The following is a 26,048-nucleotide window of genomic DNA, read 5'->3' on the forward strand; positions in this document are numbered from 1 at the left end:
GTCACAAAGCCATGGATTGGGATTATCACAGCTGTGCTCCAGGTGTATTTCAGAGCAGTCTCAGTCAGTTGTGGCGTCCCTTGGTGTGCTTTGGGGGGCAGCAGCGCTTTTCACAGAGTTTGATGAGCTCAGACACCACGAACACTGAGGAAGCCAGGCCAGTGAGGAACAGCAGGTCTGGGAGAGGAGAGAGTGGAGGTGAGCTCAGCTGGGCAGGAATCCCAGCCAGGGCCTTCCTGCAGCTGGGAGTTGTGCTGGTGAACCCCTCGGCACGTGTGCCCTGGCTGTGCCCTTGCCAGTGAGAGGTAGGGACACCAGTGCAGCCCACAAGGGTCACCCACAGCTGGGATGGTCCCCTTGGAGGGTGCAAACAGGAATCATCCTGTCCCTGCTTATGACACAGCCTAATGTAGATGGAACACGGTGTGGTAGGGTGCAATTTGCTGATTTAAATTAAAATCTGTGCTCCGTTTCAGCTGGGAAAGTGAAGTTTAACCCAGCTCTTTACAAAGGGAGTGTCTGCATAATGATCTGAGAAATATCATGCAGAGCTGGAAAATCTTGGCATGTCTCCATTTACGTGCAGTAAATCAAAATTCAGAATGTAAACTGGGATAATATGAACTACCACTACTATTTGGGTACAGCTCTGTGTAAATACACAGAGATTGGAGCTGTTGGTTGATTTCCCCTACCAGTGATGTGCTGGGAGCTAACAGAGCGAACCAGGAATGGTATCTGCTGTCTGAAGTCACTTCAAGGAAAAACAAAAACCCCAAACAAACCATTATTTATTCTGCAACTTACCTAACACTCCTAAATTCTCTGTCTGGAAGATCTTTTGTAGTGGAGGAATGTAGATAACTGCCAACTGTCCCAAAAATGACCCAAGCACAGAATACAAGAACATGCGGTTTCGGAAAAAGCCGATTTCAAATATCAACTTTGTCTAGAAAAGGGAAAAAAAAAATAAAATGTAGCTTTTCCCAATCTCTGTGGGAGCTAAATGACACCCTGTTTCTTTACATTTCATCTCCATTACTTTTTAAGTTCCATAAACATTAACTTAGAGCTAAGTAATTGAACATGTAGTTGCTCTTGTAATGGATAATTTTATCTGTATAAAAAGTTGATAAAAATCATACTGCTTTAAATAACATTAAAAAACCCCTTACTATGCAAAATGCTGGTATTCTAATGTTTATGTTTGTGATTTGAGACAAGAAATTACTGCTGACAGAGCCATCTCACCTGAGAGCGACATGTCAGGGCATTGAAGAGGTCAAAAAACACAAAACAGGTGAAAGTCATCGTTGTGGTTCGAGGAGTTATGCCCCCTTTTGGATTCTGGAAGCACACAAAAATTCAGGGGTTAGTTTAACCTTACAAAAATATGCCAATTCAATAGAAGAATTAAATGTTCCCGTTAATGGGCCCAGTCAAATCAAAGGGTAGTAAAACAAAGGAGTAAATCTAGCTCTAGCTATTGTAGGTAGCATTCAGTTCTCTCTGCTAATTTTAAAGTTTATGATCTTATCAACCGTATTTTAAATTCTTAAACTGATGGGGACTTTGAGTAAAGAACATCCTAAATTAAATTACTGAAACTTAAAGTACCGGCAGCAATCCATTGTACTTGGCATTTTCTGCTGGGAAAATGGAAAGCTGGAGGTGAGGAGTCCCTTAAAGTATTGATGCCACATCAAGTAATAGATTTCCCATTCTGGATTGGAAAGACCAAATTAGAGGTAACAGAGGAGCAGAGCTGGGAGCTGACCCTGCTTTCTCAGCCCTCTGCCCACACTGATCCTCCCCATGGGATGGATTCCACAAAGTCCTTCTCATGTCCTTCAGAAACTGCCCTCATTTTGTGCTCCAGCCACCCTGATGGAAACAAGATCTGAGTGCACATTTCCCTCACCTCCTTCCAGAAGACAAAGAGGGTTCCACTGATGATGATGATTGCTGACATGAAGATTTTCAGGATCAGGGATTTGCTGAGGATGGTGTCTGTGATGCACCGGGGGGGCTGCTTGATGGTGTCCCTGTCAACGGGTTCAACCCCCAAGCTGCCTCCAAGAGAAGCAGAGGGATGTGTTAATTAATGCAGGGTCCCAAAAGGGACATCCTGAGGAACCAGGATGGAGCTGGAGGATGCAATTCTTTAGGACACAGTGTGAATATTCAAGCAAGGTGACATAAGGCCCAAGTTTGTCCATGACACTGATACCAAAGGTCTTTTCTGCATATTGAGTGCATATTGAGCTGCTGAAATAACATTAAATCATTAGACCACCCCAGAGTGAGAGTGACCATAGCGTGGAAGCCGTAATTGTATTTAGCTGTAGTTGTAATTAGCAGTTGGATATGGTTCATAAGTCTTGTGATTTTGGGGCATATCCCCACTATTCCCTGGTGGTATTTTCAGGATAACAAGCCATTCCTAGTCCAAAAATGGAATACTTAAGTGATTCCACCATATACCTGGAAAATATAGAAAACCTCAAGTAATTGAAGTACTTTTAAAAAGACTAAGAGGGAACAGAAGTGCAGCTTATTGAACCACTGATGGTGATTGATGAGGAATCACAACAGTTTGTGTTCCTAGGCCAAATTCAGACATATTAAACTCAAGATTATTTTGTTCACTGGACTTTTCCATACCTCTGTGCTGGCGGCCCATCCATGATGATGTTAATCCATAAGATCTGCATGGCATTGAGTGGGTTGGGTAGGTTGAGCACTGTTGACAGGGTAATTAGGCTCAAAGCTGAAATACTCCTGCAAGCACAGAACATTATTGTGCAGGGCCTCACCCCGAAGGTGCTTTCACAGGAGCTGAAGCGAACAGGAACTTACGTGCTCAACTGGAACCGGACAAAATTTTTTATGTTGTAAAATATTCCCTTTCCTTCTTCTATGGCATTCCTGGAAGGGAGAGGGGATTTTATTAAGTCAAGAGCCCTCCCTGAGTTTACTGTTTACACTGAGCTCCCTGTGACACTCAATTGTCTTTTGTAGCCCGTATTTCAGGGGAAGTTGAGAGCCCAGCTCAGGAGGAGGTTGTCAATGCAGTTTCTCACTTGTAATTCCTTTATCAACGTGTAGATCTGAAAGCCTGGGTCATGTGGCCGGGTTTTGGTTCATAAAGCAGGCCTGGGACCTATTTATATACTCACTGTACCTTGCCCACTCTGTTGTTATGAACCAACAGAGCATTGCAAATTACGTTTTTCCTCTGAGCTTCCTGGACGAGCCAGCATACGAGGTAGAATCATAAAGGTTGGAGAACTCCTCCAGGATCACTGAGCCTCAATTTTGACCGAAAAAGCTCTGATCTACCCAGACTTTTAGGTGCTCTCAGATCGCCAGTTAGCTACAGAATCATAAAGGTTGGAAAACACCTCCAGGATCACTGAGCCCCAATTTTGACGAAAAAGCTCTGATCTACCCAGACTTTTAGGTGCTCTCAGATCCCCAGTTAGCCACAGCAATGAGGAACCAGGGCTTTCAGGTGCAAGGTGGCTTGGTCAGCACCACCTGGAAGGAAAGTCATTGTCACGTGTGCAACTAAAGACAAGTCAGAGCCACCCTGGTGCTCTCCGCTTCCATTCCCAGCCCTCCTCGCGCTACGGGCTTGTTGCAGCAGGCAGCCAGAGAAGAGCTGCAGAGTAAGAAAATCTCCAAACCTACATGACTTTTGAGAAGTCATCGTCCACGAGGATCATGTTGGCAGCCTCTTTGCTGACGTCCGTCCCCGCCCGTCCCATGGCGATGCCGATATCGGCGGATTTCAGCGCCACGGCGTCGTTGACCCCGTCCCCCGTCATGGACACCACAGCACCGGCCCTCTGCAAGGCCTGTGGGAGGGCACAGCTCAGAGGCTCTCAAACCAGAACGGGAACAAGCCATGCTGGCCATTTCAGAGCCCGGAGTGTTTGCTTTGCTCTTTTTGTTTTGAAAGATCAGTTGGACTCTGCGGGTAAAATGGAGTCGGCAGCACGCAGAGCATAAAGCTCAGACCAAGGTTTTTAAGGAGTATAGGGAATCTCACAACTCCAGCAGAAGTTAGAAGAAGGGAGTAAAACCCTCAGAAATCATTCTCCTGGCGTTGTAGTTGCTAATACCTCGCTAGTTTTTTTTTTTTTTTGCATGCCCAGGGCCCGGACTTGCAAGGAACATCATTAAATCATAGAATATCCTGAGGTGGAAAGGACCCACAAGGATCATCAAGTCCAATTCCACACCTAAAACCTTCAGAGAAACAGTGCGAGTGCTCTAGCTGGGGTTTTCCAATCCTTTAGTTTGAGCTGGTGCTGCTGGGGAAGACCAGATCATGCAGAGAACTGAGGCTCCCTCCCCCTTGTTTTTGTGAGGTGTACAATGAATTTCACAGGCTCCTAGTACCTTTATTATTTTTAGTTTGTGCTTAGGGCTTGTTCTGAAGAAAATGGAAACCTGAAAAACAACAAAAAGGACAAAATATAATCTCATATTAGATGGAAGCTATTGGAAATAGGCTTTTTTTTAATGCAATCAAAGCTGTTACATTTTGGACAGTGGAGGAGAGCTCTGCCTCTGCCAGTTGGTCCAGCTCTTCCCCAGACATGGCTTTCAGCTTCCCATTGCAGAGACCAATATTCTGTCCTGCAAAGAAAAGAGATACACTCCAAATATTAGTGGATTCCATAACCCTAGCAATGCTATTTGTGTCTTTTTAGAGGCTTAAACTGAGATTTTACCATTTCTGGTGCTAAAATAGTGGAATTAATTTACTGGCCCAGAGTTTGTAGCTGCTCTATACTCCATTTAATGTTTGTTTCAGTGGAAAAGCAAAAACTCAGTGACCTTTAAAGCCTCTACTGAGCACACAGAAACGATGATAAAGTTGATTATTAAGGGATAAAACACTTGACTGATGTGACAGACATACCACACGCCCCCAGGAGAGCAGCAGAGTTTGGTACCTATAGCCAGAGCTGTTTCCAGGGCATCTCCAGTGATCATCTTCACTGCCACACCAGACTCAAACAGGATTTGCACAGCTTCTCTCACCCCAGCCCTTGGGGGATCAATTATTCCCACCAGACCTAGAAATGTTAGTTTGCCAAGTTCTGGACCTGAAGCCAAAGCAAGTACTAGTAAAAGAGGGGAGAAAAAGAGGACAAGAGTAAATTGTTAATGATGTATTTCCGTGCTTTAAAAGGAATATTTAGAGAAGATATTAAATTGCCTGTTTCCCAGCAGAAAAAGTCATTAAAACCAGATCTTTAGTCATTACAATCAGATCTTGTATAGACACAAAAATTCAGTCCGCTAAATAAGAGTTTCTCTGAATGACAGCATTTCTGTTTGACATGTTTCTCTTAGGATTTCTTTATTTCTAATTTTAAGCTGTCTACCACGTCTTGCCTAAATGCAGATGGATTAAATCTGGACAGTGTTATGTTAAACCAGACACTGTTAAACTCCTAAGTTAAACAATAGCATTCCTGCAAAAACTTACACTTTTTTAAAAAACCTAAAAATGTGACATGCAAATTCAGTTAAAGCAGTGAAACTCCCACCATGTAAACATCCAGGCTCTGAACATTTTGTCTCTGTTCCTGGTGCACACCCGTTATCGCTCAATCATTCTTAAATCACTCAAGGATGTTTTGCCAGGGGTTCATGTCAGCATTGCTTTGATGATGGAATCAAAAGCTGCAGCAGCTGCCTGAGTTAATCACTTCCCCTCAGAGCAGTAATTTGCCATTGCCACGAGGGCAGATAATTTGGATATTGTAAATCAAGAGCTGCACAGGAGCTCCTAACCACAGGGCACGGGGTGGGAGAATCTGCACATTAACTCCACCATCCTCCAGATCCTGCTGCCAGGGCTTGTCCTCATCTCCTCACAAGCTGGGAATGCTGTCTGTGTCCCTGTGTGGAAGTCTGAGACGTTTCTGGGGGGATGTTCTGGTGATGAAGGAGGTGACACATGGATAAAACTGCTGTGGGCTGTGCACTGACAGGGATCAGGAGATTGAGAGATTGGGGCCTAGCAGAGCATTGAACCGAGCTTCAAACAGAAATCTCAGCTCCCAAATCCATATTTGGAACTCCTTCCAAAGTGGATTTTTGTTGCTGTCCTCTCCAAAACCAAAAGTTGGCAGAGCAGTGCTGAGATGGGGCCGCTCTGCAGGGCAGCACCCAGAGCGTGCCCCAGACAGTCACAGCTCTCCATGGAGGAGAAACACTCCATTTCCAGGGCTTGTCTTCAGCTCCTTTCAAACTCACTAATTTAAACCCAGCACAAAAACCAGATCAGCTAGCAGACCTAAGACATGGCCCTTGGCACTCTGACAAGACTTGGGAAGAGACCATGAAAGTGATGCTAAGAACTGAGGGCTTTAAGGTGAAACTTGAGATTTAGATTGGAGATTAGGGAAAATTCTCCCCTGGGAGGGTGGGCAGGCCCTGGCACAGGGTGCTCAGAGCAGCTGTGGCTGCCCCTGGATCCTGGAATGTCCAAGGCCAGGCTGGACAGGGCTTGGAGCAGCCTGGGCTAGTGGAAGGTGTCCCTGCCATGGCAGCGGTGGGATGAGATGAGCTTTAAAATCCCTTCAACCCAAACCATTCTGTGATTTTGTGAGGACTGAGCTCTGCCCATCCTCCCCATAACTGAGCAGTAAATTTTGAGGCCAGGTAACCTGTGAGGAGCAGCAAGGACTGACCTCGAAGTCCCGAGGAGCCCATTCTCTTTTCCTCCTGCTGGTAGAGGGCTTTCTGCTGGGGCGTGAGTGACAGCGAGATGCCACCACTGTTGTACAGAGTGCAGTGCTGGATAACTTCTTCAAATGCTCCTTTCATAAAGTAAATATCTTCCTGATCCTGGGGAGCAAGGACAGAATACACTTTATTCTAAAAAAGGAGCACATTTTAAATGAGTAAGTCTCTTTTACCTGTTTCAAGAGATGCCCAGGCACATATATTATGGATAGGATGGGATATTTTTGCTCTGGCCATTTTTCACGTTCAGCCCTCACAGACAGCATGGTGATGAAAAGGTTGGTGAGTTTTTAAACCAGAGCATAGTATCAGCCAAAATGAACTCAGTAACCCAGTAAGGACTAAGGGGCCAACCTTTTCTCCCAAAGGCCAGACCTCTCTCTCCCTGTCAGTTATCTCTGAAAAGCTTTTGTTTTCCTGCTTGAACCATTGCAAGAGAAGTATTTCCTCCTCCCATTTGAGCTGAAAATCCCCCCAAGCTGGGAATTTTGAGGTTTGTTCCGTTTTCTCCCGACATAGTTAACTCCTTAAAACATTATTTGCTGAGGAGATACCATTTCATGCCCATTGTTGAGGTGCACAATTAGAAACACGAAACCAGCCCCTGCCTCTGTTTGCTTTACCTGATTTTTCAGTGTGCATTTCACAGCCATCCACTTCTGCTCAGAGCTGAATGGAATTTCCTTCTTTCTTACATAAATGTCCTTTATGTCAGCTAATTCCATCTGAAGCAAGGTAAAACAAAAAGAGCACTGTGAGGCTGGGCACTGCCAAAACCTGGATATATTTTCTGTATCACAAGGATTGACTGTTGGTTGTGTCCTTCCAGGCCGTCAGATACCACAGAGCTCAAGAGAAAACACGAGGAGAGCAAAATTCATATTTCAAACCATTTTTTCCCTTTTGGTGTGCCTGATATGGGATAAATCAAACTGGAGTTTGAAGCTTGTTTCCTGATAAATTTTTAAATTTTAAAATTAAAGAATATATTATAAATTAAATGAGATTAAATTAAATTAGATTATATTATAAATTAAAGAATAAAAGGCTGAACCATCTGAGCTCAACAGAAATGCATTACCCAGCCCAACTGCAGGATGAGCCAAGCCAAGCAAGGATTGCTGCCAGCACAGGAGCTCAAGGAAAGTGTTGGTCCATGACTAAAGGATGGGAGAGGAGCATCTGTGACCTCGGGCAGAGGGGACAGAGGAGGACCAAAACCAGCCTCATTCTGCTGCCAGACCTCAAAAATCCAGTTTATATTTATTTACTTATTTGAATTGCAGGGAAATTTTAAACTCCAAGGGTCTTACCTTCATTGCCAGGGCAATGAGAGCTCCTTCTGTGGGCTGTCCTATCACGCTGTTTTTCCTGATAACAGCATTGTTGACCACACAGCCAGCCTGGAGAAAGGGACAGGGTTACGTGAGCTATTTTTGCCATTGCTGAAATCACAGCTTTTTCATCTCTTCAAATGAAATGGAAGAAGGGGAATGGAGGTTGGAAGATGGAAGGTTGGGGAATGAAAGGAGCCACATCCCAAAAGTTTTGGGAAAAACTCAGCAGCATCACTTGAAATCAGTTCTTGTGTTTTCTAAAGCCACTTAATGCATATAATATACCAATATTTTGGTAAAATATTATGCTTTGGATAAATTAACATCAAGAAAACATAAGATACATCTAATGAGCTTCATAGATCATGGAAATGAAGGCTCAGTCTCTCCTACTATTGTTTCTAATGTGCAGTATGAATAAAACAGGACCTAGTCTCCATTTGAGATTCCAGCTCAAATCATTTCACCACCCAAACACTCCACTTTAGCCTACAGCTGAATGTTCAAAATTTTATGTAAAGCTGACATAAAACCCAGAGAACATCACAATAAATTTATAAACTGACTGTATAGCTGGCTAATGTCTAGAAACATTAAAAACCTGAACAGGGTTTTTTTGCACATTTTTTTTTTTTTTGCACATTAAAAACCTAAACAGGGTAAAATGCATTGGTTTCTCCTCTGCCAGAATTGTGTTTTTATCCAGAATGTGATTGACTCCTGAAGCTGATGGCTCTGGTCTCTCCCTGCATGCCTTATGATCACTGCCTTTCACTCCTAACTTCAGGAATTACATCACACTCAGTCTTTCCATGAGAGTGTTTTAGCAAGCCAGTCCATTTTAGAGTTACAAAAGTGTTGGGTTTTTTTTTTTTTTCACAGTAACTAGCCAAAGTTATTTGTGCAACTGAAAACTGAATGTAACTAGGATAGGCTGGTTCATAATTTATACTTACCTCCACGAGTTTCCCAATGGAGATGTTGGAAAATTCTTTCAGGATCTCCTTGGATGGCAGAAGATAAACATTTCCTTCTCCATTGTAGCCCACCCCGCTGACCTGAGGGAGGGAGGGAGAGGGAGGTGGGAAATTTCCCCTTTGCCAGGCAGGACCGGACTGCAGATGTGTGCAGGGGGCTGCACTCCAGAAAATTCTCATTTTGAAAGAGTGCAGGGGTTCTTCTTTCTTTCTCAAAGCAATGCTTAAAGGAAGGGCTGCAGACAGTGACAATGCCACATTAAAATGGCTTTTTAGGGACAAAATAAGCCCATTTATCCCATAGGGAACTTGTTTGCTGTGATTCCAGAAGTCTCCTGCAGCTCAGGGGAGAGATGCAGACCTTTGGCAGCAGTGGCATCACTGGGTTTGTTCAAGCCCTGCTCTCTTGACTGTCTGGCTTTCCTCTGCCTCACATTTTGCATTTGCCCTCATTTTGCACAGAGAAATGAACCAAGCAGAGAATAAAACTGCTCTTAGAATAAATATTCCTGCAGGAGAGGGACCAGCAAGGTTCAGTGTCACTGTTGAGTCAGGAAGGGGAGTGAGGTGACACATAGACTCCAGGTTTCTTCAGGAGGTCAAATTGAGTTTTATTGAAAACCTATTCTTTTCTACACCATTCCAATACAGGTGGACCTGACTGGTCATTTAACCAATACCCCATCACACCACTGGCTAATTAAGAAGACACATTTTGGTAAACATCTTATGAGAAAACAGCTGCTCAGAACACCAGCTGTAAGATTGCTTTAATTCTTTCTCTCAGCCTTCTCAAAACTCCCCAGAACAATTCCTGGGAAAGCTTATCTGGCTTTCTCTCTCTGACCAGACTGTCACATCCACAGGTCAGTGGCAGGTTTCAATTTACAGTAACTGCAGGGAACAGCAGGTTATGCCAATCACAGAATCACCAGGTTGGAAGAGACCCTCAAGATCGTCGAGTCCAACCCATCCCCAACACCCCAACTAAACCTGGCACCCAGTGCCACATCCAGGCTTTGTTAAACACACCCAGGGACGTGTTCAAAAAAGTTCCAACTCCACCACCTCCTCAGGCAGGCCATTCCAATATTTTATCACTCTTTCTGTGAAAAACTTCTCCTTAATATCCAACCTATATTTCCCTTGGCACAGCTTGAGGCTGTGTCCTCTGCTCCTGGAGAAAGAGACCAACCCCACCTGAGCACAGCCACCTTTCAGGAGTTGTAGTGAGTGATAAGGTCACCTCTGAGTGTCCTTTTCTCCAGTGAACACCTCTGTGGGACCTGAGCAGCTCTGTCCCCAGGGCTGTGAAAATCCCTCCTCTTTATGGAACGTGACAGGAACTGCTGGGTTTGGGGCTGACTCTCCCTGGTTTGGGTCTGAGTGAAGCCAGGGCAGGTTGAGTGCTGCTGAATTCCAGCAGGAAGGGCTGCTCAGCCCCTCAGCCCCACGCCTACCTCAGCCTGGCAGCCGTCCGAGGCCACGAGCCGCGTCACCGTCATCTCGTTGGCGGTCAGGGTGCCCGTCTTGTCCGAGCAGATGACATTGCAGCAACCTGGGGCAGGGATGGCTGGGGTCAGAACTGGGCAGCAATGCAGCCCAGCAGGGAGACTGAGAGGGGGGAGAACAAGTTTCACTCGTGGTGTTTGAACTGCACCAGCGGAAGGGAGGAAAGATGGAGACGTGGGTGATGTTCCTAACAGGGAAGGGAAGGGTTTGGGTGCACACCGGGGCATTGTGAGCATCACTGGGGTGTGAGATGTGGTAGGGGACACCTGAAGAGGGTCACATTGTCTTGGTCAGTGTTTTTGGGTTGCAATATCACACAACACAAGAGCTGCTCTATTCCAAAAAGACAGACCCAATTCCCACCCTGCTAATTAAGCCTTGCTTCTCTAAGTCAGGAATTGCAGCCCTTCCCTGCCTCACCAAGGGACTGTGAGAGGAGATGGGTTAAAGGCTGTCACAAAAAATACTCAAAGATCCACATCTAGGGGCATAATCTGCCCCTTTGCTCTGCTTTGTGCCAATCCTGATCCAGCAAAGCACATTTTTCCAGAGCCCATTTACAAAATACCACAAAAGGGTGAATTAGCAGAGGCACCACTTCCAGATAGTTTCTACTCCCAAGAAGGGGGGAAATTAATACAAAACAAGCATCAGGGTCCAGCTCCCCTCTGAGTGTGAATATCTTCCCTTGCTCTGGAGGTGATCACAGCGCTCAGGCACAAACCCCATGAGCACAGTGACCTCCAGGTAAAAGCCTGGAGAGAAAATAAAGCAGATTGGGCCGCAATTAAATGAATCACACTTTGGAAGGATTAGCAGAGAGGTAAGCTGTGACCCCCAATACCTCATTTTCAGTGACTGATAATTAAGGAAGGATTGTTTTCCTCCTTTTCAGAAGTTTCCCAGACAGTTTTGGCCGTGCCTTCTCTGCCCCTGCAGTTCCACCTTTGTGGGCGCAGCCCTAGCAGAACAAATTCCCTCAGGAGGGAAAAGCCCTTTCAGATGTCCTGGGTCAGGGCAGAGACAACAAAATCAGGATGATAAGATTCCTTAACTGCAGAACAAACAAGGGCAGTTCAAACAATAGCAGTGTATTTCCTCAGAGGACAGGTTGTAGCTGCAGGACGTGGCCGTGCAGCAGATTTTGGGAACTGCAGGGACCAGCCTTGGTGTTTATTGTGCATTTAATGAGTGGTGCTGAAGAGACTCCGTGTCTCCTCCTCCATACCCCTGCACCCTGACCCAGGGCAGAGCAGCAAAGCCTGCAGTACAGCCACCTGGGAGTGAGGGACAAGTGAAAGATAAGGGGAGTTGGAAGAACAATTCCATCCCAGTGTGTGGTGCCCTGCAGATGTGAGGATCTGCTGGACACCTTCTCAAGTCCCCTCTGTCCCCCTCTCCATGACTTTTTGGATATCAGAGACATGGCCACCCAGCCTGCAGAACAAAAAATGGCTTTATTTCAGGAAGAGGCTGGGGAGGTTTTTTTAGCCAGACACTGAAGAAGTGGACGGGCTGGATCTGCAGGAGGATCCCACAGCATGGAGAGGAAGGAGAAACAAAGATTTTAACCCAATGTGTGCCTGCTCCCCATGGGCTGGGTTGCACCATTCCAAGCATGTGCCTGTGTTCATACCACCCAACTAAGGGAGAAGGGTGAGAAACACAGGGTAGAAAATGTATTTCATTCTGAGTGGGTTGCTCTGTCCCAGTCAGCCTATTCCAAATTTATTTTTCTGGATCAGCCCATGGCTGTCCAGCTCAGATTTTGGAGCCTGGCAGGTGAGCAAGCAGTGTGGTCCCTCTGCAGCCTTACCTAAGGTTTCTACTATGGGCAGCTTCTTCACAATCACCTTTTTCTTGGCCATGCGCAGCACTCCCAGCACCAGGGTGACAGTGACCACGATGGGCAGCCCCTCAGGGATGGCAGCCACGGCCAGGCTGGGGACAGCAGAGACACAACAGCCTCAACACGGGGGCCACACCACAGTACTGACCCAAAGGTGCCAAAGGACATCCCCAGGGCTGAGTTTTCCTTAGGGGATAACCCTCGGGACTCCTGGCACACTGTAAATACTAAAGCAGGATATTTATCCAGCCCTTCAAGCTTTTCCTGGATGATTTTGACAGAGCAGTTGTTTTTCTTCTTTACCTTGCCAAAGAGCAGTAATTTTTGGCTAAGCAGCGATGTATTTAATTTCATTTATTTAACTTTCTGAGGATGGGAATTGAATATTCCTTGGCATCAGGGCTCACACGTTTGCCACTGGCTCCTAGCCGTGTGCAGCTCCTTACCTGCTCTCTTACCCCACGATGTGGGGGACAGAACCAGCTCCCCAAATGTCCCCACCATCAAAACCTGCAACACCTGATATGCTGGAAAAATCCAGCCCCAATCTGTATATTGGATATTAGATATTCCTTGGGAAACTCTGATGTTTCTAGGCATGTGCAAAATGTAATCCAGGAGACTTTATAAAGCCATCATCTGCCCTCCAAAACTCAGGATTAACCACTTTCCTTGCACTGAATCAATTTGGCTTCTCTCTTGTCTCCTCACCTGGGATTTTTTTTTTCTTTCTATAGAACCTTTTATTTAAGAATTGATTTTAGATCCATGACAGCACCAAGTAAACAGGTTTTATGGGCACTGCTGAAAACACATTTTTATTGTGTTTGATTAAGAAGCTGTGCACGCTTCTTGATGCTGTATGAGGTGTTGTTCCTTTTTTAGACGTAAATCCAGTAGGAACAGCAAAGGCCAATATTTGCTGTTGGTACACTCCCACTGAATTGATAGCACAGATAGGAAAGGGCACTCGCAGCAGGATGAGGTAGAGATGCCAGTGAAGGTTTTTGAGATAACAGTTCACAAAATTAAACAAACCCTCAAGCTTGGTTCTGTTTTTCTCCACTCTGTTTAAACCTCACATTAATTTTGCCAGAAACACGTATTTATGGAAGGTTTTACTCAAGTTCTCTTATGTGAAAAGTCCATTGTTTTGAACAGGGAATGCCTTGGGATGTTTCTTTAGAAATCAAAGAGCAAAGGGCTCTCCAGTCCTCACCTGACTCCAGTGGTGAACATGCTGAGGAGATGCTTCCCTTGCAGCCAGCCAATGAGCATTATCAAACCTGGGGGAGTGGGTAAAGGATCTGATTTAAAAATATAATTTAAAAGTCCCTAACCTGTTTTAGCTGATGTTGTGGAACTAAAAATGCAACGAGGCACCCAAATCTCTCCTTCAGTGCTGTCTCTGCTGGAACCCCCAAAGTCCAGGTGAGCCAGACCCATTGGTGCTTTTGGAAGAGCACACAGGGGTCCCACAGCCAGCCCTGCAAGTGTGAGCCCTGCATCCCACTCACCGATTATCCCAAAGGAGAACAGGGTCAGCTGCTTGCCCAGCCTGTCCATGCTCTTCTGCAGAGGTGTCTTGGGAGTCTGGAAAAATGGGAGATGATGGTTTTTCTTTGGTTGTTGTGTGGCATGAGGAGAGGGTGGTTAGCTCAGAACAAGTGACCCAACAGTCCTGGCTGTCAATCTGGTCCCTTGTGCTTTTCCCACCCTCCACCCTCCAACAGGCAGAGCCTGTCCTGTCCTTCTGTGTCACTTGGTGTCCCTCACTCACTGTGTGGCAGAAGCAGAACTGAGCCCAGTGCATTGACTCCTGGGACTGCTCGTGCTCACACACTCTCCCCCAGGACATGCAGCACTTCCCCAGACAGGGACTGTGTTACCTCCTCAGCCTGCATCATCTTGAACACCTCGCCAAACTGGGAATTCTCACCCGTGCCAATCACCACGCCCTGAAAAAAGGGAAAAAGAGAGATGGAGGTGGAAAAATCTAGAGAATCCCAGGCTGGTTTGGGATGGAAGCCTCTTGTTCCAGCCCCTGCCATGGGCAAGGACACCTGACACTGTCCCAGGCTGCTCCAAGACCCATCCAGCCTGACCTTGGGCACTGCCAGGGATCCAGGGGCAGCCACAGCTGTGCCAGGGCCTGCCCACCCTGCCAGGGAAGAATTCCTTCCCAACATCCAAACTCACCTGCCCTCTGCCATTCCCCTTTTCCTGTCTCTCTCCATGCCCACACCAAAAGAATCTGTAATTAATGCCCAGGAAAAGCTCAGTGATGCCAGGACTCACTTTGCCCTTCCCGTATCGCACCAGGGTCCCCATGAAAACCACATTGCTCAGCGTGGTGATGTCCCCAGCTTCCAGCAGCACACCCTCAGTCTTGTTGCAAGGCTCAGCTTCTCCAGTAAAACTGGATTCATCCACCAGCAGATCTGTAACCTAATTCAAAAGGTTCATTTCTGGCACTTTTAAGACATGGACTTTGCCAGCCAGGCTGGTTTCCAGCTGAACTTACCTCGATGAGCCTGAGGTCTGCAGGAACCCTGTCACCCACAGACAGGTAGATGACATCTCCAGGCACCAGCTCTCGTGCTAGAAGGTGCTGCAGTTTTCCTTCCCTTAGGCTGCACGAGGCAAATGGAGAAAAAACAAGAAAGGGAATCAGGCTGTGAGGGTTTCATTCCTTCTGCAAGCTTGGGAATGTGGCTGGCAACAAAGCAAGAAGCCTTGCCCCAAAGAGCTTCCAATGTAAATAAGAGCGGAAAATCTTCATAGCAATGAGCAGGGGATTATGTTCAGCTTGGGCTTGGTTTTAATTCATAAATAGATGGGCAGGTGATGGATGATTTACATTTCAGAAGTGACTTAAACAGTATTTATACAGTAGAGGAGCAATGAGAAGTTGTGCTTTCATGCTTTAAGTAATGAATTGCAGATTCTTGAACCTAAAAACGAGGCTTTTTAAAGCTAGAATTACCCCTGGCATTCCACTGTTGCATTCAAAGTGGAGCCTTCCAGGCAGCTGGATGCTTCTGGTGTCATATCATAAACAAATAAAGAACCAACAGTGGGGTTTCTAAGCTCCAGGGTGAACTTTGGACCAGAGGAAAACCCCACACCTTTTTGGCAGGGCAAGGCTTCCCTGAGCTTCACAACTTTTTCCTGTTGGCTGTGACAAAACTGATTTGCAAAGACATAAATAAGGAAAACGTTTCCTGTGATTTCCAGCACTGATAACAAACATCAAAGCCGTGGGGAAAGCAGTGTCTGATCCACCCTGCAGCTGCTCCATGGGCTGTGACCTGGCTGTGCCTGTGCCTGACACGTGTGTGCAGCACCAGGCAGGGCAGGAACCCCATCCCACCTGCACCTGCACTCAGGTGCTGCTTTGTGCCCAGCTCTTGAGGGGAAAAACTATCCTAAAGCAAAAAAAAATATATACACAGGTGAGGTTTGTCCTGCCTGGGGGACAGGATGCCACAGGGATGTAGAGCAGATTTTTCTGAGACCCTCCTGTCTTTTAGCATTTATTCAATCCCACAGGGTGCCTATTCCTTAATTCTAATTTTTTCCTAATAGTTAAACAAAAATTCTAATAATTTCTGATCAATACTAATTATTTCATCCTCGACCTAGAGCTGCACCCATTCGCAGTGCCACCCCTCCAGAGACCAGCCTCTCACTATGTGCACCACAGCCTGGAATCATTCTCTTCTCCCTTTGGTGCTGCCCTCTCAGCCCCCTCCCTGCTGCAGCCCTGTCTCACCAGTTGCACTCGGGGGGCACCAGCTTGTTGAGCTCTTCCAGAGACTTTTCTGAGCGGTATTCCTTGGAGAGGAGAGGGGAGAGCCAGGTTACAGCAGAGGGCTCTGTGCTGCTGGCCATGGCCACCAGCAGAGCTCTGCACAACCCACCTGGATGAAGGCCACGGTGACCACGATGAGCACGGCCTGGGAACAGAGGGTGGCACAGGTGTGGGCACAGGGACACGGGGGGGACAGGACAGGGGCCACCACCGTGGGGACAAAGGACAGGGGCCACCATCATGGGGACAAAGGATAGGTGACACCCACTGTGGGGATGGGGGACAGGGGTCACCCACTGTAGGGACAAAGGACAGGGGCCACCCACCATGGGGACAAAGGATAGGTGACACCCACTGTGGGGACAAAGGATAGGTGACACCCACCCTGGGGATAGGGGACAGGGACCACCCACCATGGGGACAAAGGACAGGCAACACCCACAATGGGGACAGGGACAGGTGACACCCACTGTGGGGATGGGGGACAGGGGCCATCCACCATGGGGACAGGTGACACCTGCCATGGGGACAAGGAGAGGGGCCACCACTATGGGGATAAAGGACAGGTGACACCCACTGTGGGGATGCAGGAGAGGGGCCACCCATCATGGGCATAAAGGACAGGTGTCACATACCATGGTGATGGGGACAGGGGACACCCAATGTGGTGATGGGGACAGGTGACACCCACCATGGTGATGGGGACAGGGGACACATACCATGGTGATGGGGACAGGGGACACCCATTGGGGTGATGGGGACAGGGGACACCCATTGGGGTGATGGGGACAGGTGACACCCACCATGGTGATGGGGACAGGGGACATGTACCATGGTGATGGGGACAGGTGACACCCACCATGGTGATGGGGACAGGTGACACGTACCATGGTGATGGGGACAGGGGACACCCATTGCAGTGATGGGGACAGGTGACACCCACCATGGTGATGGGGACAGGGGACACGTACCATGGTGATGCTGGCGGCATCCTCGTACTCCTTGGTGATGACGCTGACCAGAGCTGAGGCCAGCAGCAGGAGGATGAGGGGGTTTTTGAACTGAGAACACAAGGGAAATATGGAAGGAGAGGTGCTGAAGGTGAGGTGGCTGTGCCAAGGGAAATTCAGGTTGGGTATCGGGAAAAAGTTTATCACAGAAAGGGTGGTAAAGTTCTGGAATATTCTGCCTGGGGAGGTGGGGCAGTCCCCATCCCTGGGTGTGTGTAACAGAGCCTGGATGTGGCACTGGGGGCCAGGGTTTAGTTGAGGGGTTGGGGCTGGGCTGGACTCCATGGTCTTGGAGGTCTCTTCCACCCCAGTGATTCTGAGAATCCTGTGAAGGTCACACCAAAACACCTGAATCCCCCCACTTTTCCCCTTTTTGCACAGGCACTGCTCCCCTTTGCAGACACAGAGCTGATTCCAAAAGCTAGATACACAATAAGAACAAACAAACCCTTTACTGTCTTTTTAGAATCTGAAACCAGAAATCCTCTTTCCTCTTCTTTTTCATTTTTTCTTTAATTAATCTGCTCAAATCTTCACTGGACCGAGGGCTGTGGGAGTCAGGTGCTGGCTTGTTTCACTTCTAAACAGAGATTTTGAGGCCCCTTTGGCTACCTGAGAAAATTACAGCTCTGTTTAACTGATGTGGAAATTGATGGAAAGGAATTAAATGGATAAAGATAAATCTGCCTGCTTTGTGCAACAGATGTGTGGTGATGCTCAGCAGGAAAGCCAGGGTTTAAATTTATTCCTGGATGGCTCCAAAGGTGAAAGTCCCTCCATTTCTCTTTAGAAAACCGAGGCAAAGGGGATGTTTACAAAAATAGCAGCTGGGAAAAGCCAAAGCAAGGGTGTGAATGGTGCAGGACCAGAGGCACCAGAAGATTGCAGAAGGATCAGAGATGAACCTGTAGGAGAAACTGGTTCTTATGGCTGAGCAAAAAAAAAACCCAAAAAAACCTCACTTTTTATCAGGAATAAAAGAATCCCTGGAGAGATTTAGTGATCCTTACCAAAAGCTTAAAGAATATCAATCATATAAAAAAAAGGGATAAAACAATTCCTGCTCCAGCTGGGCACCAAGGACAAATGAGCCAAATCTCAGCCCAGGAGCACAAACCCCGTGGGCTGGAGAGAGAAAAACAAGCAGGGTGGGACTGCAGGGGCTAAAGCTGGGATGGGACAATGAACTGCAAGGTGCAAATGGAGCAGAGCTGATCCCAGGGAGAGACCCCGTGCCCAATTGTCTATTTTAATTTTTTTTTTTGTGGCCATTTTGGGTTGTGCTGCCCAAGGTGGATCCATTGAGGCCTCTGAATAAATCCCTACTTTATTCTGTATCTCCATCTAGACTCTGTTCTGGGTCAGCCTTCACAAGGCATCAACCCTAAAACTCCCCTGAGCTTCACAGCTGCCCCTTTCCTGGAGGGACAGCCAAAATCTGAGCATCTTCCAAATCACAGCATCTCCAAACCAGAGCATCTTCCAGCCACCGCTGACTCTCCTCAAACCTTTCATGAATTCCTCACTTGCCTTAAAGGGAATAGATATGCTCCAGCAATCTGATCTACAGCTGGATTTGTGGCCCATTTCTGCAGCCTCAGGGAGCTGCAGAGGAGCCTCACAGTGGCTTTTCCCAGGGCCAGGAGCAGTTCCTGTGCCTGTTCCAAGGCTCAGCCCCTGGAAGTAGAAACCCTGAATATTTCAATGCAGGCACATGCTCAGAGCAGCCCAGCCAGGTTTTGCTTCTGCCAAGAAATGAGGATTTGTGCAGAAAATCCTCACCTGGTCCAGGTATTTCTTCCATATTGGCTCTGTGTTCTCGACTGAAAATTCATTCCAGCCGTGTTTTGACCGGCGCTGGAGCACGGAAAGCTCAGAGAGTCCAGTCTGTAAATCAACCTGGAGGGGAAAAAACCCCAACCTAAACATTTCATAGTTACAGAAAACTTATTATGTCAAATTTATATTAAACCCCTATTAGCAGACTGGGCAAGATCTTCATAGCTCAGTCCCACGTGAAAAAAAAATAAATCTGTCTGTTGTTTTTCTGTTTAAATATGTATTTTTGTGAAACTATCAAATTTTACCATCAACCACCACAGAAACCCATGATGTAAGCACAAGTTAATTAAAAAAAAAAGTAGATTCCCGAAAGGGAGAAATTGTATCATAAATGATGAATTAGAAATGTAAAACAGTAAAAGGAAGAAGGATTTTCTGGTTGCACTGTGTATTTAAAGAGGAAATAAAATAAATACACCCTGACAAAACTCAAAGGGAACAAAATGAGAAGGGATAAAACCTATTCTGACTGGATTTAAAAAATACTGAGGTCAGAAACAAAAATATAGCCAGGCACTAAAGCTTTCCCTGGTGGTGGGGACCCTCAGAGGATCCATCCCACAAAAAGGCAGAGGGATTGGGCACTCCAGGAGTCAATTAAAGGCTGATTTTGCAGCTCAGGCCCTTCCCACAGGCAGACCCCACGTTCCCAAGGGCAAATCCTTACATTTAGAGCTCTTGCCAATTCCTCCCTGTGGCATTTACAGGCGTCCTTCGGGGGCAGGACTGCCACCTCCTGCTCCTGCTGGATGATTTTCAGCTCACACTCCTCCTGGGGCTGAGCAAACACAGCAAAGCAATGGTCAGGTGAGAGCAGTGTTCATTAAAGCTTTCCAGCACCTCCTTGCTTCTTCCCTTCATCCCATTCCCTCCCCTCCCCTTGCCAGCTGGGCTCCCTCAGTCACTGAACACTTCCCAAATCTCAGAGCTTTAATACCAGCTCTAATTAATCCTGAGCACAGGCTTAAAGTCAGGGGCAGGTTCTCATGGGGGGAGAGAGGCTGTGAGGAGCTGGGGAACCAGAAAGGGAAGTTCATGGTGGTGAGGAGGAAAGGTTTGTGCTGATCAGGAAAGGTTTGTGCTGATCAGGAAAGGTTTGTGCTGATCAGGAGAGGTTTGTGCTGTTTGAAGGGTCCTGCCCAGAGCAGCTCTGTCCCCTGCCAGTGGCTCACAGCCCAGACTCGATGCTCAGAGCAAGGAAAACACCTTTCTCCTCGTGGAAACACAATAAATGAACTGAAAGTGGGAGCTAGAAATGTGAGCCAGAAGGGGAAGCAAAATCTCCCCTCCTGTGTCCAGGGCTGTTTTGCTCCCCCACTGCCTCTGCAGCTCCTCCAAGCAGGGTAAACCCTTCCTGCCCCATCCAAACCCTCAGCATCCCAACCTCTCCCTTTCAATCCCCTCCATTTCCTTCTCCAACATGCACTTCCCAGAGCAGCAGCATCCCCAAATCTCTGCCAGGCCCAGGATGAGGGCACTGTGCTCAGGCTGGGAACAGAGAGGGTGCAATCTCCCCCTTGCCAAGGGACAGGAGCTCCATCCCCTTTTCCTGTCATCCATAAATCACAGGAGTGTGTGCTCCTTAAGAAAGGAAGCCCCAGAGAGCGTGGCAGGCACTGGGCACCAGCTCCCAGCAGCCTGGAATGTTTGCTGTGGCATGTATCAGGTCTGGCTCATCCTCCTGCAGGGCCATTTGGGGACTTGGCCCTCCCTTGAATGTTCTGGAGCTTTCTAGGAACACCCAGGGCTTTGCAATCTAAAGCCTGAGATAAATGCAGAAAATTATAAGTGCAGAAAGCGTGCTTGGCTGTTTTCTCATGGACTTGGTTTCAGTCTTGGGGTTTCTGAAGAGCTGGGAGCATCTCTAAGCCCTGCTCCTGGACCAGGCTTTAGCCATACCCGTCTGCTGTAGCCCCTTTTTATGGCCATTTCCTGACATTTCTCTCAAGCTGGTTACCCCATTTTGCCCCACTGCTCCCCTTTTTGAGCCATCCTAGCACTGGACAGCACCCTTATTTCCACATCTCCTTAATGGGCCTCTTGAGAAGGGACAGAAACACCCCTCCCATGTTTAAAACTCATGATTTTTATCCCTGCTTGGGTGTCCTGGTTGTACAAATCCACCAGTTCCCTGTAACTCTGTTGACATCCAGACACTGAAATCCCAAGAGCCACTCATGGAGGTGGAAGGGTTTGGAGGGAAGGAAAGACAAGGCTGCCATGGATAGACACACCCTGGAATTCACTGTCAGCCTGATTGATGTGGCTCCTCTGTGCTGCAGGTGACACACACGGGTATCAAGGTACAGCTCTGCCCTGGAGGAGTTTAAATTTTAATGAAAGTGGCTGGAGGGCAGGAAGAGACCTGGACATGAAGATAACATGCCTGCAGTCCCCAAGGGAAGCAGGGCCCAGCTCTATCAGCAGTATTTCCCTTCAAAAAGGTGTGGAGGAAATAAATGCCAGAGGCTCTGGATGGGTCTGAGCCCTCTGTGGTTTCTCCCTGCTCCTGGCAGCCAGGGGCTGTTGTGACAGGAACAGCTTCACTGGGATGAGTTCTCCCAATAAAGGGCTTCTCTCTCATCAGCTTTTCCCACCAGAACAGTCCCTGGAATGCATCAGAAGGGCCCCATCTCCCTCCTCATCCTCATCCTCTGCAGAGCCCCTGTGCCCCAGTCCCAGCCCAGCCCATGGATGTGGGTGTCCTGTGCAAATCCCTTCCCAAACAAACCTCTCCTGGAGCATTGCTGGCTTCATGTTTACACTGCAAAGCATTTGTGGGTTATCCACAATATCCATTTACATTTATAACCTTCGTCCTTGCTGCACAAGAGCACGGGCTCCACACAGCAGGGCAGGAAGAAATAACAAAAGGGGAATTATCAGTTTATCTATTGCTTTGCAAGATCAGGAGATACTGCAGGCTGTAAAGAGCAGCTGGTGTGGCTGGGAGCCACCTTGGAGGTACCTGAGCATCCCTCATCCCAAAACAATCCATCAATTGTGCCACTGAGCAGCCCATGAGGAAGAAAGAGAGCATGGGGCTTTCTGCAGAGCACACAGCCCTTTTTGTGTACTCTGGCAAGCAGCCCAAAATATCAGTTCTTGGGATTTTCCCCCACCTCTCCCTCTGCTGAGGCTTTGCATATTCTTTTGCCTGTCTTAGGTTACTTTGGAGCAGCTAATGGACTGCAATCCAGAGTGGGCTGGGTAATTTAGTCTTCATGAAGCCCTTCCAAACATTAAAATTAATCCCTGACAAATACACAATAAATTAATCAAACCATTCTCTCCAAAGCCTTTTACATTTCTTCTTTTTGGGTGGGCATGGCAGGCAAAAAGACCCCAGGGTGCAGGCAGAATGCAGAATCCAGCCCAGAACAACCCTCAGCCCTGCAGGTGAGGAGCTGCCTTGCTGGGCTTCCCTCTCCAAGCTCCCAGCCCTTTCCCACCACCACCACCACCACCATTTCTGCACCTCCCACACCATTTCCCAATCCCCTGTTGCACATCTGTCAATATTTTTTGCATGAAACAAAGATGCAAGATACAAACCCCAGAACAGTGCCTTGCTTGTGCCAGAGGCCCCAGGTTTTGCAGCAAAGCTGATTTGAAGCAGCCAGCTGCAGCCCCTCGAGTGTCCTGCCCTGGGCTGTGCCCACTGGGGCTGCCCTGGGTTGTGGGCAGAGGGAAAGGGGGATGTAAAGAAGCAGTGCCCAGGCTTTTCTCCTGCTTTCACCCACCCTGGGATGCTCAGAAGGAAAAATCTTTGACTGTTCTTCAGATTTCTGCAGGAAGCACACAATTCTCCTGATCTCCACAGGAATTCTCCTGGTTGTGAATGGGGTGCTGCAGGAAAGGGTTAACCCATGTGCAGCAGAGCCTGCACAGGGCTGGGTGTGTGCTCTGCCATCTCCAGGCAGCACCAGGGCCACAGGTGAGCTGGCCAGCACCCCACAGTGACAGCTCTGGGACTTTCCTTCTCAGGAAATGTTGGTGAAGGCATTTCCTCACAAACTCTGGGGCATTTCCACTGCCTGCAGTGCCATCAGGTCCCCTGCAATCACACCTTTATGGCCCAGCACAGTGCCTTGACCAGAATATTTATAGGATTGAAAGTGCTCTGCAACTGTTCTCAAGTGAAGAAGCAAAATGCCACCAAGTAGGGGGAAAATGAGTCATTTACCAGCCTAAATCATACTCTGGGAATAAGTTCTTGATTTACCAAGTTCTTATTTTCATTTTACACTGCTGTCTACCTCCCACCCCGTGCCAAAGCTCTCTTCACCTCCCTCTCCTGTTACACACAGACCACTCTCTTCAAGGACCAGAGCTAAAATTCAAGAGGGGTTTCGATTTGGAAGCAAATAGATGTCACTATTTATTTTGGCACAGCATAAATGGCGCAGCCTAAGAACAAGCCAGCCTAATTGCCAGTGGCCTCCTGCCTAGGTGCAATCAGAAATCTCAGCCTCCCACCAGGGCAGGTCACAGGGACTTTCTGCAACCTCATCAAGATCTTTTTTTCCTGGGGTTTTGAGCTCTGGGTGAGCAGTGCAGAGCAGCATCACCCCATGCACTGCACAGGGTGAGAGTTCAATGTCTCATTTTCTCCTCCCTGTGACACTGACCCACCCACACTGCACAGACAAGCCTCAGAAAGGGGATTAGCTGAAATGATAGCTGGGAGAGGCTTCAGTCAGTCAGGAAAAGCTCCAAGTGTGGATGGAGATTGCTGGGATGGGAGTAAGGGCTAAGCCCACGTGCTGAAGGAATTAGACAAATGGGGTTCACGTGGCAGAGCACCCAACCCATCTGCCAGGTGCCAGAAAAACTGGGGCTTGAACCACGGGAACCTCGTGCCGAGCAAATAATCAGGTCATGCCAGCCTGGAAGATTTTGTGGTGAAAAACCAAGAAGAACAGCAAATATGTCACCCAAACCACCGCTGGGCACTCCATCTGCACTGAGGACAGGGAGGCCACAGCAGTGCAGCATCCATCAGGAAAGGGAAGCAGGGAGGGGCTTTTCCCATTGGACTCTGCAGGTCTGAACCAAAACTCTCCTTGGCCACTGGCCACCAGCCCTGACTGCAGGGACAGCACAGAAGGGTGCAGGAACAGCCAGAGGGTCACAGCTCCAGGGTCACAGCCCCAGGGTCACATCCCAAGGGTCACAGCCCCAAGGTCCCATCCCGAGGGTCACAGCCCCAGGGTCACAGCCCCGGGGTCACAGCCCAAGGGTCCCATCCCGAGGGTCACAGCCCCAGGGTCACAGCCCCTCTGCCAGTGACCAGCACTGGTGGCAGGGTACCCTGGGGACAGGGGAGCCCTGCTCTGCATTTCCTCTGTCGTGCCCACACTCCCATGGCACTCCAGGGCTCTCCCACGCACTTCTTTAGATTGGAAGCTCCTCAGAGCAGGGAACAAAGTTCCTGGGCAGGATTCGGGCCTCAGCTCTTGGATTACTGCATAGAAACAAGGCTCCCCATGGCTCCGACCCTGGCGAGCAGCATCCACCTCATCCCCTGCCGCGGGAGCCGCTGGGCTCGCAGGGAGCGGGGACAGCGCAGCCCCAGCGCTCTCGAGTTACCGGCGGGACAGAGCAGGCGAAGCGCACACAGCGAACCCCAACCACACAAACTATTCCAGCAGGTCCAGGCAAGAGGCACGAGCAATCCTCACCTCCTCTTCCGGCTCGCCGCTTCCCAGGGGCTGATATTTCTGCACGAAGCGGAGGAGCGACCTTTTCTGGAAGAATTTGGTGATGCTCCCTTGGCCCATCTTCGCCGCGCCGCGGAGCGCCCCGGGGCCAGCGGGGTGCGACCACCGGGGCCAGCGGCTTGCGACCACCGGGAGCAGCGGGCTGGGAGCAGCGGCAGGGCTGGCTCGGTCTCCCCGGCAGCTCGGGGTTACCTGCAGGGAGACAGAGGCACCTGGAGCTGCCGCCAAGTCACGCCTTCCCTCGGCCGCCGGAGCCGCGGGGAGGTGCGCGCCCTGCCAGCTGCTCCCATAAAAGCCGGCCGGGAAGGCTGGCTGCGTGTGACACCCGGCTGCCACTCGAGGCACACCTCCATGGGCACCTGAAGAGCAGGGTGGGGTTTTTCCTCCGCCCTCCGAAGGATTGTTGCGGGAGGAGCGTCGGCGGGGAGATAGGGAAGGTGTTTGGCCAGGGATAGGTTACATGCACGGCCGAGCCTGTTTGTAAACTTCCAGGCTGGGATGGTTCTCCTTAGGAAATGCTCCAGTCAGCACAATGCCGGGATTTAGCAGTGTTTACATCATGGAGGTGTGATGTGGGGGTCTGTAATGATCATTCACCAAACCCACGGTGTTTCATTTGTGCTTTCGTGGTGAAGCCCAACACAGCTAAGGTTGGACTTCAGTGTCCAGAGCTGGACTTCAATAATCCCTGTGGGTTCCATTCCAGCTCGGGATATTCTCTGTTTCTGTGATTCTAGGATTGATAAAGTGCACTGGTTGCATCATTCCCAAAGATTTATGGCTGGTTTGCCCCAGGAGACCGACATGCTCCCCCAGGCACTGTGACTGCGGGATCCACTCACCCTCAAGCTGCCCCTGAGGTGTAACCTGTGAGATTCACATCCTCCTTTGACAGTAAAAACCGCACCGAGGGAGTAAAAGTCATTCCCAGCCAGAGAAAAACAGATGTGCACTTTTCTCAGGAGTTTCCTCCAAGGATGATGTCCAGAAAGCTGCACATTTATTTTGCTCTGGACCACGATGAGGCCAAGTCCCTAGAACTCTGTGACAGCTTGTGGTGACAAAAACCCTCACCAAAACACTGCTTTTCCATGGAGCTTGTGTATCCTGCTTGCATCCCCCGGGTCCCACCAGGTCCAGGAAAAGCTGAGGAGCTCCTGGGCCACCCCAGAGCACCCACCGAGGTGCTGTGGAGGGAGGGAGGGGCTTTTCC

General features: G+C 48.5%; 1 protein-coding gene across 1 annotated transcript; it reads right to left on the reverse strand.

Moving 5' to 3' along the window:
* Nucleotides 1-64: 64 nt before the first annotated feature.
* On the reverse strand, nucleotides 65-24,895 carry ATP2C2 (ATPase secretory pathway Ca2+ transporting 2; the record flags this gene model as incomplete). Its single annotated transcript, XM_084214931.1, has 27 exons — nucleotides 65-177; nucleotides 808-949; nucleotides 1,252-1,347; nucleotides 1,922-2,069; nucleotides 2,665-2,781; nucleotides 2,860-2,928; nucleotides 3,694-3,860; nucleotides 4,408-4,458; nucleotides 4,550-4,647; nucleotides 4,968-5,138; nucleotides 6,717-6,873; nucleotides 7,395-7,496; nucleotides 8,085-8,174; nucleotides 9,065-9,166; nucleotides 10,546-10,643; nucleotides 12,414-12,538; nucleotides 13,666-13,732; nucleotides 13,964-14,039; nucleotides 14,336-14,404; nucleotides 14,745-14,894; nucleotides 14,971-15,079; nucleotides 16,222-16,283; nucleotides 16,370-16,405; nucleotides 17,232-17,321; nucleotides 19,053-19,169; nucleotides 19,780-19,890; nucleotides 24,797-24,895. The coding sequence occupies 27 exons, from the start codon at nucleotides 24,893-24,895 to the stop codon at nucleotides 65-67; spliced, it is 2,832 nt and encodes a 943-aa protein (XP_084071057.1).
* Between the last annotated feature and the right edge of the window lie 1,153 nt (nucleotides 24,896-26,048).

This window comes from Fringilla coelebs, assembly GCF_963513975.1.
Source record: "Fringilla coelebs genome assembly, chromosome: 14".
NCBI classification, from domain to species: Eukaryota; Metazoa; Chordata; class Aves; order Passeriformes; family Fringillidae; genus Fringilla; species Fringilla coelebs.